Source organism: Ptiloglossa arizonensis, chromosome 5, assembly GCF_051014685.1.
Source record: "Ptiloglossa arizonensis isolate GNS036 chromosome 5, iyPtiAriz1_principal, whole genome shotgun sequence".
Taxonomy (NCBI): domain Eukaryota; kingdom Metazoa; phylum Arthropoda; class Insecta; order Hymenoptera; family Colletidae; genus Ptiloglossa; species Ptiloglossa arizonensis.
The window spans coordinates 3,045,267-3,057,646 of record NC_135052.1 but is presented as its reverse complement, the minus strand read 5'-3'; the positions used below and the strand labels follow the sequence as shown (position 1 = coordinate 3,057,646).

Here is a 12,380-nt window from a genome sequence, read left to right as displayed (position 1 = left end):
GTTGGAAAAGGAAATATTAAAGCGCGTCTATCTTGAAAACGATATCTTTCGAGGCACACAGTTTCTAAAGTAGCGTTAAAACACTCCGGCGGGATTATCGAGGCGTCATACCGAAGTACGTGTGTCAGGAATGTCACGATATCGTCTAGATCAGGGAAAGTATCTTATCAGAAATATCTCGACATTCAGGCGCAAAGAGTTTAAATCGAACTTTAATCGAGATCTAGTTTTCGTTGCTAGAGGATTGGTAAAATTATAGTACGTGTTTCGTGGAGTTATATTTCGTAAAAAAAAAATGCGTACAGCTTTCTGAACTAATCTAGTATTGCTTACAGCCTTCATTTTCTTCTTGGAAAAAAAAAAAAAGAAAAAGAAAATTGTTCTTGACGAACCACTGTTAATTTCGTGGTATTAACGCTTCTTCTTCGGCTACCGTTCACCTTTCTCATCCTATCAATCGATAATATCCCCGAATTTCCGGTCGTTCGATCAATGCTTAATATCGGCGCTGACAATTATCGCTAATTATTACCGCTCGCATATGCGTGCACTGTGCGCGCTGAACTGCATCGCGCCACTGTACCAGCGGCTATGCAAATTACACCGCCAGGCCAATTTGCAGTCGGCTTCGCCACGGCACGTGCAATGCGTGGTACGCAACGTGGAACCAGCCGAGAGGAGGTTCCAACTGAATTACTTTGGCGTCTAAGAAGTTCATGGGAACGAGAGTGGATGAACAAGTGTGCCGTCTAAGTGAACGTTATTGTCTTTGGAGCTTTGCCCGATGCATACAAATATAGCGAAATGGATTAAAGGTATTTCTTCGGGAGGGCGAGGATTATCCTGATCTTAGATGTTTTCCAAATGGTATTACAATAAGGTCGGTCAGTGGTTTAACGGTGTTACCTTCAATGAAAGAGAAGTTAAATCTACGTTCGAATCCGATGAAATTCGTGTCATTTAATCGAGTCTCGAGTATTTTATCGATCGAGTGCAAAACTTCGAAGAAATCGACTGTTTTAATAGGTTCGAGAATTTGTGTACAGAAATTGTACCAATATTGTTCCGCGGTTCGATATTTTAATCGAGGTGATTATCTTCGAGGTAATCTTAATATCGAAATAATATTCGAATTTATTGAAATATTTATACAAACTTATGGAACTCGCAACATGATTTATATAAATAGATCAATTATATGAATGTTGCACGTGAATATTTATGAATGGTAATAGAGAAGTATACATTATTACCAGAACTAGTTAAATATTCACTTAAAATTATACAGCGACATCAGTGTCCCGAAATTAATATATTTCGTTGTTATACTTTGGTAATCTTTTAGAACAAGCTACGTCTTTTAGATTCAATTTTAGCGAACCGCTAAAAGTAACCACTGGAAGAAAAATGGCATAATCTTGTTAGCTATGACAGTGACGTTATTTTCTTTTCGAGCATCGTAAAGAGTCCAATTTCACAGGTGGATCTATCTTGTCGATCCGTTTGTCGTAAAACTCCTAACGAAATTCTAATAACTGACTCGATAATTCTAATCTTACACGTCCAATCGTGATAGAAACAACTCGACACTTTGCAGCAATATTTTCAAACACGTTCAAACGATAAAAAAGTGTTCGAAATGAACCGAAACCGACGAAGTTTACCAAAATATATCGATACTTCTAAGAGTAATATCCAAATTGAAGAAATACAGAAATTGTTTTTTTTTTTCTTTTTGTTTATTACCTTTTTGATTTTTTTGTTTGTTCGGCCACTTTATTTGGACACGTTTTACAGATCAATGTAACGTAATGGAATTTTATTCATTCATTGAGTAAGCGGATGTGTACAAAGCTACTATGTAACAGATGTGTATTAAATTTTGTGTAACAGCTTTACATGCCAAAACGTCAACATGATTCACGCGTTTGAAAATGTTGCACATATAACAAGAATATGATGTTTCATAATGATTATACGTCTTACAATTATTAACCCTTTTTTCATGCCTTGTACAATCTTCCCCTGTTTCACTCCCGCTTACGTACTGCAGTACTCGCACATTTCTGCACGTAACATGTCTCGTATTATGCAAATGCTCGTGCTCGGCTGTTCTACCTGCTCGACTTCTGCCGGATGTGACGTCACACCCTGGAACATCAAAGTTGCAGGAGGCAGGTGTGATTAATATAATATGCCAATACGAGAGTAATATGGTAGGTTCATTATACAAAACTTGTACCACGTCGTTAAGTGCTGAATTAAACTTTCTGATTGTACACTGTTGTCATTGTTTCGTTCGAATGAATAATTTTAAAGAACCTTGTTAACAATACCCCAACAGAAGACACTACGTTCGTCATTCCGTAATAGCCATTTACTGTTTTAGTAATTCATAAAAAGGTTTCAAAATTAGGTGATAAAGTAATTTTGTTCAGTTTTGTGCTAGATTGAACATTTTCTCTGTTTCTACGCATTGCGACAACATTAATTATTTATTATCCAAAGTGGCCGTGAAATATTGTAACGTTCAAGGAAATGATCGCGGCTCGATGTAACCAATCGTTTATTGTAATATTTCATATTACGATATTACGCGTGTCAATATAATTATTTCTTATTACAAGATTTTTCAACGAAATATAGATATTCTTTGAATTATTAATTAACAATTCATTACGTCGATGGTTTTCCATCGAACTGGGTAATTGCCACGTCGAAATACTTGAGGCATTACCGTGTTTCTCGTGAATTCGATCGTTCGGTTATTCCTCAATGCCACGTAACTTGTATTTATATGCAAATTAAGTACCTTTCGCTCATTATAAATGCCTGTTAATTACGTTATTTCTGTTAATCGTGATAAGACATTGATAACGGCTGACACGTGAAGACGAAGGCGTCCCTCGATGCATTCGGAATTTTGATGATCCATGGAATATCCTATATCACGGGAAAACCAGAAAATAATCGTCACTGAATATCATTTTAAGAATATTGTAATTGTCCAGTAATATTTGTACGGTCGAGAAGTAAAATTGTAATTTCGCTTCAAATTTTTATCGTCGAGGAATTATCACGATTTGAAGACCAGATGCGTCCTTCGGTCGATAAATGGAAAGCTCGTTATAGAAAGTAATTTCTTTTCATGAACCTTGGTTATTGTAGCGTGAAACACTGTTCTTTGTGATAACTTGCATACGTTCGCGAAGGTTAACTGAAAAGGTATTAATAGTTTCTTTTAAATTGACAACGAATTATGGATCGTGGTAATTATGTATGTATATCCGAAGACCTAGCGTAGCGTTACAAGCGTTACGTAAAATGTAACAGAGTAACAGAACGACATGTGTGGACGCAATCGTGCGAAACGACGCGTGTAAAATTTCATTACCGGCTACGTGAAAAGTTTATCGAGCAAATCTGTCGCTATCGATCGGCAAGTGATTTTCATTTGATCGGAAAAGATTTGAAAGAGAAATTTGCGCTGTCACGTGCACGACGCGTGCTAACGATTATAAGTTTATCAACTTCCGTTATCACGCGATATAAGAAAATATTTAAAACCCGCATTATTTTCCATCGGGGAATATTTACTCCGTTTAGAAAACTTCGGCCGGGGAATTTAGAAAATTCTACGACACAAACGTTTAAAAATATAAATTGTAAACAGTGATTCACAATATCAATGATTCATCTGCACAGATCTTAGCCATAAGGCCTGATTCATACGATCGTGGACTCACACTCTTCGTTTTTCGATTCTTTCGCAAATGGTCGAAATATTTATCCGGAATCATCTTTGTTTATTTTAACCAAACTCGTTCTGCATACGTCTATTCGTGAATCTTCAATATCCACAACTTTCCTTCATTTTTCTTTCATTTTCTTTATCTTTCCGAGCCTCCCCTTTTAAATTGTTCCATACATATACTCTTTTTCCAATCGCGTAACGAGGATATGATTATTACGAGGATATTATTATTAAGATCGATGCATTTTATTTATCGCGAAAGGTGAAAACTTTATCAAGTTCAAAAGGGAAATATATATAGCAAGTATTGCAAACTCTGCGACAGGTTGAAAGATTGTACAATTTTTCCAATATAATCGAGAAAATGTTTCCGAAATTGATACTCGTAAAGTGAATATACTCCACGTTTTTTATTTATACATTTACGTTGAAATGTATCCTTCGTGGTTGTGCTGCAATTTTCTGCATCACCAAATTCACGAAGGGACTCTTTAAGTGTATCCTTTCTTGTGTACCGAACGAAGGTTTAAATGTGCATGGGGCATAAAGGTGCGAGTGGACACCGTTTATGTTGCCGGTCGATATAAAGTAGCAGATTTTTATTTTACAGAGAGTCGTAAGCTCGAACGATTAACCGATTATCTCATAGTGGGCCTGATAACTGGGCATTTCGCGGCAAAGGAAAAGCAATAATACCCGGCGACGCACGCATATGGGGACTGCCTGGCAACAAGTAGTAAAAATATTTTAAAGCAGTTATATATTCGTGATAATGATTTCTGTCGTTGCCGTTATCTTAATTACCGGTGCAACCACTACTACCGTCACTGCCACTGTTATTATTTCTACACTTACCACTGGCACCGTTGCTATCGCTATTGTTTCAGGAATTTTGGCGCATTTCTGATTAATTTCGATCGTATCGTTGTAAAATTGACATTTCGATTGGCGCCTGTTAGCAACGATTCCCTCGATAATTACGAGAGAAGATTGTACGATAACTTTGCCGTTGATTCCAATGAATATTGTTGCGACACGTGCACCACTTCAACGGAAAATTGGAACAATTTGTAGCGTAAGTGTAGCGTTTGGTTCTGTAAATCAGAACCGAAGTGAAGTTGCGATAAGATTTCGTAACGAAACTCTTAGAAATATTAAACGGATTCTACGTATTTTACCAAGTTGGTACACGAAAGAACATAACGTTGATAAACGATCACTCAAATTGCATCGATCGAAACGTATCTGTAATTTTTTGTTCGAAATAGCTTGTTGCATCAATATCGGTACGTCCCTTTTGAACAAATAAAAGTCAAAATGTAATCGTGAATTTTGATAATCTCGACCTCCTAGATTGTCTAATCCAATCTTATCTGCTTGACGTGATTATCTGAAGTGTTATTAATATCGTATACTTAAATGTTATCGCATCATTGTTCCGTGTTACACAAACTTTTGCAAGAAGCGATATTGAATCTATCGTTAATTACCGTGGCATTTGATATTTTCTATAATCTTCGAATCTCTTCAATACTTGCTTCTTAATTTGCGTCGAAAGAGAACTAAGTCTAAAGCAACGCGTAAATCAATAATGTACACAATTTGAGTAAACTGTATGTACAAACTTGGGAGTTGGTAAAAAGGGGTGTAAAGAAGCAAAATATTTTAAAAATACACACCAAGAACGCACATAGTTTTAGCGATCTAAAGCTTAGTAATTTTAATTTTTAATTCGCATACTTTCCATTATCGTTCTATTTTTGATTCGTTTTGATAAAACTTTGCACTTCCTTTTTATTCAATTACTAATTTGATCTACTGCATTAATTCATTCGATACTCTCTGCGGGAGAAGTTGGGTCCGTGCATCAACAGTTGTTTCAGATCAGTATACTCTACCGGCACGTACTGTTTTCTTCTCATTATTGAGAAGCAACAACACATATTGTACATCGTTTTGTAATTAACAAATCGCTCTGTGTACGTAACGGATCATTTTCGTCGAAAATGTACGTTTAAATAGTTACAGTCGATAATCATTTTACAAATTAACATAGTATATTTCTCGCTGACAAAATTCGAATTTCGAAAATTAAGATCGGTGAATTTTAAATTACTCTGCAACGATATTTGTCGGCTAACCTCTTTAAAGGTGTCGCCGAACGAACTCGCGAAGTCGGTTAAAAAAAAATAATGGATAAATTCGATACCAAATTGAACGAATAAACGAATAGATCGAGTATATCGGTGTCGTTTACTTCGTCAGCTACCGAGAAAGTTGAGTCTCTTTCGTGCGATAATCGTTCTGTATTTTCGTTAAAATCGTTACACTTGAATCGTTTTCGAATCAAGGCGTTCAATTCGTGTTCGTTTCTCGTTGTTTCGAGCACGAGTAACGCGTTGCTTTGCACGCACACACGTCCCGTGTACGCACACGCGGGGACGCGTTCACACCCACACCGGCGCGTGAATCTAATTTCTAGTTACAGGTACATATTTGGCATTGACACGTGTGCGAACAAGTGAGCCGTGCCCGCCTTAGCGGCGCAGACTTTTCTCGCCACGTAAGCTGCCGCCACCTCGACCTCGCCTGGCTCGCTATCACTATCCAGCCGTGATAAGATGGCGAGCCTGCAAAATGCAGTTCTCCTTTCGTAGCGGAGATACGATCGCCACTCGAGAACTAGAACCGAGGACGCAAACGTGCTCGCGCGACGCTTCGCCGCCGTTTAAAGACGATGGGACGTCTGCCACCCTCGCCTTCTGCTTTTTACGTCAACCGTAGCAATAACAGTAACAACGTCTCTATTGCGACCAGTACGAACACACCGCTATGGAAATCTAGCAAGGACCGCGTGCTATCTAACGCACATTTGCGAGAAACGGGGATCGGTGTAATACCGTTGCCACGAAATCTCCATCGGGGATACGACTCTTCGATCCTCGCGTGATTTTTCGCCAATCTTTTTATTCTCTTTCCTTGTCGTTCTCGACCGTTTTCAATTAACAGAACGCCCAGATCAACCGACTTTCATTCATCGTTTCACCGTTATTCGGTGGTCAAGTATTTCTTGAATGGCAAAATTTGTTTCTTTAGGGAAAGTTTATATTTGATCATCACGTGTACGATAATGTGTATGTTTCATGTGTACCGAACAATGCAATTTTGTATCACTTTATTTCAAGTATTTCTTGAATGGCAAAATTTGTTTCTTTAGGTAAAGTTCATCTGTGATTATCACGTGTACCGATGAAAATTGCGAACGATGCAATTTTATACCATTTTGCTCCAAGTATTTCTTGAATGGCAAAATTTGTTTCTTTAGGTAAAGTTCATCTGTGATTATCACGTGCAAGACAATGTGTACGTTTCACGTGTACCGATGAAAATTGCGAGCAATGCAATTTTATACCATTTTGCTTCAAGTATTTCTCGAATGTTAAAATTTGTTTCTTTAGGAAAAGTTTATCTGCGATCGTCACGCGCAAGACAATATATGTGTTCCGTGTGTTGCGATCGAAATGGCGAAGAACACAGTTTTGTAAGAGATTGTTGAAATTAATCGAAATTCTCGGAAATGAATGTCTGTCGTTTTATAATCGTTGGCAAATATTGGAAAGGTAAAGATCACCGATAAGCGGATCGAGTGACACAAATTGAAACGAACGGTCGTAACATTCCCCGGATAAATAAATAAAATCCACAAATCGAAATCGTCGTTACTCCAGCGAAGGATAATGGTTATTGGGTGGTGATCGTATGCAGGTCTCGTTCGGTACAGCTTCGTGAAACCCGGAAGGGCAATCATAGCGGAAATATGTTGCGCGCAAATTGAAGTAATGGCGAGCAAATGGTGGGGATTGCCGCTCGGTGACCTTAATCGGCCAATATTTTCTGCCTCGAATATAGAAAGGCAACCCGCTGTCGGTGAACCACTCGCGCGCTTAACCAACTTTTTTATCAGAAGTACCGTTTCCATCGCTTCAGATTTTTGGCACGCTGTTACGTACCGAAAGATCTGCAACATCGTTTCGTCGTTTCGTGCCGTTATATATTTATCCGACTTATCGAAGTGTCGTACACGTTCTCTTCGAGTTACCTTTGTAATCTAATTACGCGTAACGACAGATCACCCTTTGCGCGGTGTGTTTCGAAGCGTTCGATCCTGAACGCAGATAGAGCCGAAGAGAGTCGCTCGTCGTTTTCTCTTTATTAAAAAAAAAAGAAAAGAAAAAAAAAAATGAATAAAGGTGCCTTTGTCCATTGCGAGTGTTCGTATAAAATTGTATAGCAATATTGACATAATTTTTTCGCTAGATCGGTATCTAGAAACGTACAATGTAGACGCGTTTGAATAATGCGCTACTATCGTTCGTAATCGAGTAAATACGAGGCATCGCTCGAACACGAGAGCTCCCTGTGGATTCCACGTGTCGCTCGAATTCGTGCGACACGACAGTCAAGGTGTCGAAGAAACGTTTAAAGCGCCGCGTTGCTCGACAGTGATCCTCGTGACAGTCAACGAGTTAAGGGCAACACTGCGAAATAAGATACCATTTAGACATTTTTCTCGAAGACGGTTGTGCAATTTTATCAAATGTTCACTTGATTCTAAATATTCCAAATCTCGCTACGAATTTTTACTCGCGCAAAAGTTACCACCAGTCGCGTAAAATTATATTTTCTAGGCTGGGTGAAACAAGAAAATGAATCTTACAATTTTCATTGGTCGATGGTACGGATTTCTATTAAATTTTTATTTCGAAATTTTTTTTTACTCCTTCGAAGTCGATCTTTCGATTTTTTCACTCTACATTTTTGCATTTTTACAATTGCAACGGGAAGATCTAAAAAAAAAGACGATAATACGCATTTTAAAACTTCTTTGTTTCTCGATTTCGGATAATTTCAACACCGAATAATACTTTTTCCGGTAACTCGAGTAGCTTCGCGCAATTGATCGTTAAAATTACGGAAATAAAAATTTCGTAAATTTGTATGTTAATGCAAGTAACGGACAAGCGTTTGGTAAAATGACACGCGTTTCTCGAATTTCGTAATCGCTTAACCGATTTCACGTTCGTGAGACGAGAGAAAATCCGGTTGCCGAATTCGGGGGAGTCGAGCAGCATCGGAAAAAATGAGACGAATGGGTAGAAGGGAGGTTCGGTGAAATTGTTGCGGGTAATCGGGCGGGGACGATGCAAGAGAAACGACATACACGATTCGGCAAATGTTTACATTCCAGGTCAACCGATTACACGAAAGGCATCTTTCAGACCATCGGCTTCAAGGAGTTTCACGCTTACCTCGTGCTGCCCGAGGAGGAGAAGCGAGAGAAAAAGGTAAGCAGAAGCGGCGAACTGCAACGTCGTCACGTTCGCTGCAGCTGCGCACGATGCACCGCGATTATCGTTGCTGGTACCGATCTTGTTGTCCACGAACAAACGTTTTATACACGCGGGTTGCCGATTCGGTGAGTTTTAAAAGACCGAGCCGAGCGTTCCTCTCGTCGAACATTGAGATTCGAATACTAACGATAGTTCGGTAATACAGTTTTCCGTTCCTTTGAATCTTTCTCCTTTCTCTTTTACCCGTTCCTTTGACTCAGTTTACTTCGCGAGCGTAACGAATCACCGCCTCGATGTGCTTACACAATGGAAGAACTTCGGAGTTCGAATCTTTAAAATACTTCGCACAAATTTCACAATACTTCTTACAATTCTTCGGTTGCGCGTATACAATCGGTGTCCGAATTGATTAGAATGATTAAAAAAATTCGACATTGCGAACGTCCGTAACGTGACAATTTCTATTTGGAAAATTGTTCAAATTAACGTACTTGGCAGGAAACTGCGATGTAAACGACGATACATGGTATTTACGCGACCGATACACGATTAACCGAATACGATCAACGATTCGTTCGTATGTAAGTTTTTTGGTACAGTGAATAGAGAGTGGTCCCCGGATAACTGAACGCGAGCAAACCACGCGGCTGTTCAATTAACCGGGGAAGCAATTTTTGTTTCAGGAATCGACTATCTCTCTATCTTGGACCGAGATCGAGTTGGAGTAAGAGAGTAAACGAGATACACCGGAAACGAGCGAGATAGAGCAACAGCGAGCGAGCCTCGGGTTACCTGTGTCGGGTGGTTCACAACCGAGAGTAGTAATGCCACGTGCTAAGACGAGTCATCCGGTAATGAAAATTAACATTTTTATATTTCTCGATGTATCTTCGCGAGAGTGTCACTATCGAGTTATTGAGGTTTTCTCGATGAAAACGAGTCCAAACACGACCTCGTTCGGCCCACTCGCGTACTTCGAGCGACAGTATCGCGAGCAACGTGCCTTGAATCCGAGCAATTGAAATATTGTTCAAACGATATCGTATTTGGACTCGTTTTCACCGGGAGAACCTCGTCGATTCGTCGACAATAATCTCGTGGAAATATAACGAAAAATATAAGAATTTCAATTCTCATTAACGGATAAAACTTCGCGTTTTCTTATCGCTTCGTCCGCGGCTGCTCGCAATAGCTAAACAAAAACAGTGATGGGAATAAATCCGGTTGAGTTATTTGGGTAAAGGTCAATCAGTTATGCGGGGAGTACTGTATTATATTTATGTTCTCTGGGTAAATGTGCTTTTTGTGTATGCGTTGTGCAAATACAAGCAATACCTCAGGAGGTAAACATTGGAGGTAGCTCTGGGTTTATTTAATAAATGAAACATTGTACGCAATTGTGAACTTGCAGTGGATCGCGAAAGTATTTGAAAGTTACAGTTGAGAATCGCAGTGAACAGGATATCTGAGTTGAAGTAAAGATTGAAACAGGGACGTGTAAAAACTGTCGGTGTGGTAATAGGAAAATTTGAAGAAATTTCAATTACGTATCTGGCAATTATGGAAATATTTACTACAACCAAGAGCTAGAAAAAATGGCGAAAAAATTACTAAAGTTCGTGGTAGACACTATTGATGCAAATAATCATTAGAAACGCTGATAATGTAATAATTATTCTTTGTGTGAATTTTTTTATGGCTCTCTTACAGATTAGGTTTACAGTATATGTTTTGTAATTGCTGTACACGTTGTCAGAGTTTTTTTTCTGATTTGCTAATATAATTCGGAGAGTTTTATCTTATTGTAGACGCAACAATATTTTGGTAATATCGTTCTTTCTTGCGTACTCTGCTCGTAACAATTTTTAATTGTAAGCGTTCGAATATATTCGTAAGTTACTGTAAATATAGATTTCTTAAGTCATAAACGTAACTAAAAGGCACGTGGTATTAAAAATCCTTTCTTTTTTGTTCACAGGGCCAAGAATTATTGCAACGAGGCATCGAGGATCTGAAACTTGTTACAAAGAGATATGCGAAAAAACAACAGAAGTGGATCATGAATCGTCTAATTCGTCGCACCGATAGACCGGTACGAAGTATTGTAAATTATTAAAAATCCTATCAAACCGTTTGTTCCTTATAATTATTAATTTATAATGTGTAAAATGTTTCGTTGTTCTTTTACACCTTAACGTCTTCGTTAGTAATTATGATATGAAAAAATGTGTCAAGTAGAAGTTGACGTTTTTAATTCAAAGTCGTTTCTTCGTCAATTTGCTATGTAACGTTGAATTGTTTCTCTTGCCTGGTGTAATCCAGTAATGAAAGTATATCATATATACCGAACGTATATATGCACTTAAGTAAAATGTTAAAAGTACATTGTTAAATGTTAAATGTAATAATGTTACTTGTATATTTTGCAATTTAAAATGTACGAAGTGTATAGTGTATAGTATTTAAGAAAACTTGTGTTAATTGGATAAAAAATGTACCTGGCTTGAGATAAATGATAATGGAGGAAACTACTCGTTATTCGAAACTCTTCTACTTTACAGAAACTAAATCTTTCGCATAATTGATGCATCCTTATTTTGCGGTAAGTTTATGAAATAGTAAGAAAGTTAAAGACTATATATGTATTATAATTGCAGATGCCACCGGTTTATTCGTTAAATTGCACGAATTTGAATCAATGGAATAGTTGCGTACACGATCCAGCCATGGCAATAATAGACGCCACATTGAGAGGGGAAGAACCGGTGCAGAAACCTATGAACCAGTCTGCTATCGATTACATAAAAGTTACCGACAGTAGCAACGAAGAAACTCATTATTGCGATGTAAACTTTTACTTCGAATACTTCCATCAATTCCTTTAACACGTTTGTACGTTAATAAATTCTACATATTTTTTTTTATAGGACTGCCAAAGGATTTTTGTTGGAGAATTTCAATGGAATATACATTTGCAAAGCAAAAAGCACAGCACTGTCCTAAAGCGCAAACGAAGATTGGAGAAAGAAACAAAGATGCAGGAGACTGCACCCATCACTTCGTGAAGAAGAGACTCATCGATTTTTGTAAAATATGTTTGAAGAATCAATATTTTTTATGCACATATTTTATACTAAATACTAAAAGTATTGTACATATTCGATATCATAAATATAGAATCTTTCACTTCGCAAACCTTGATAATCGATAGGTGGTACGAAAACTCCGTTTTTTTACGTTGCTTGTATACGATAATGTAGGGAACTCCTTATCAT

The 12,380-nt window shown here is 38.0% G+C and overlaps 1 protein-coding gene across 2 annotated transcripts in view; it reads left to right on the top strand.

The window, feature by feature from the left end:
- The window catches only part of LOC143147009 (tRNA dimethylallyltransferase), a 128,073-nt gene extending 115,773 nt beyond the window's left edge, over positions 1-12,300 (top strand). For both annotated transcript variants that reach the window (XM_076311819.1, XM_076311820.1), the window contains 4 exons: positions 9,003-9,099; positions 11,084-11,197; positions 11,763-11,951; positions 12,033-12,300. In XM_076311819.1, the coding sequence (XP_076167934.1) occupies positions 9,003-9,099; positions 11,084-11,197; positions 11,763-11,951; positions 12,033-12,170 (538 nt within the window). In that variant the 3' untranslated portion in view covers positions 12,171-12,300. The remainder of the gene's footprint in view (positions 1-9,002; positions 9,100-11,083; positions 11,198-11,762; positions 11,952-12,032) is intronic.
- The last annotated feature ends 80 nt before the right edge of the window (positions 12,301-12,380 follow it).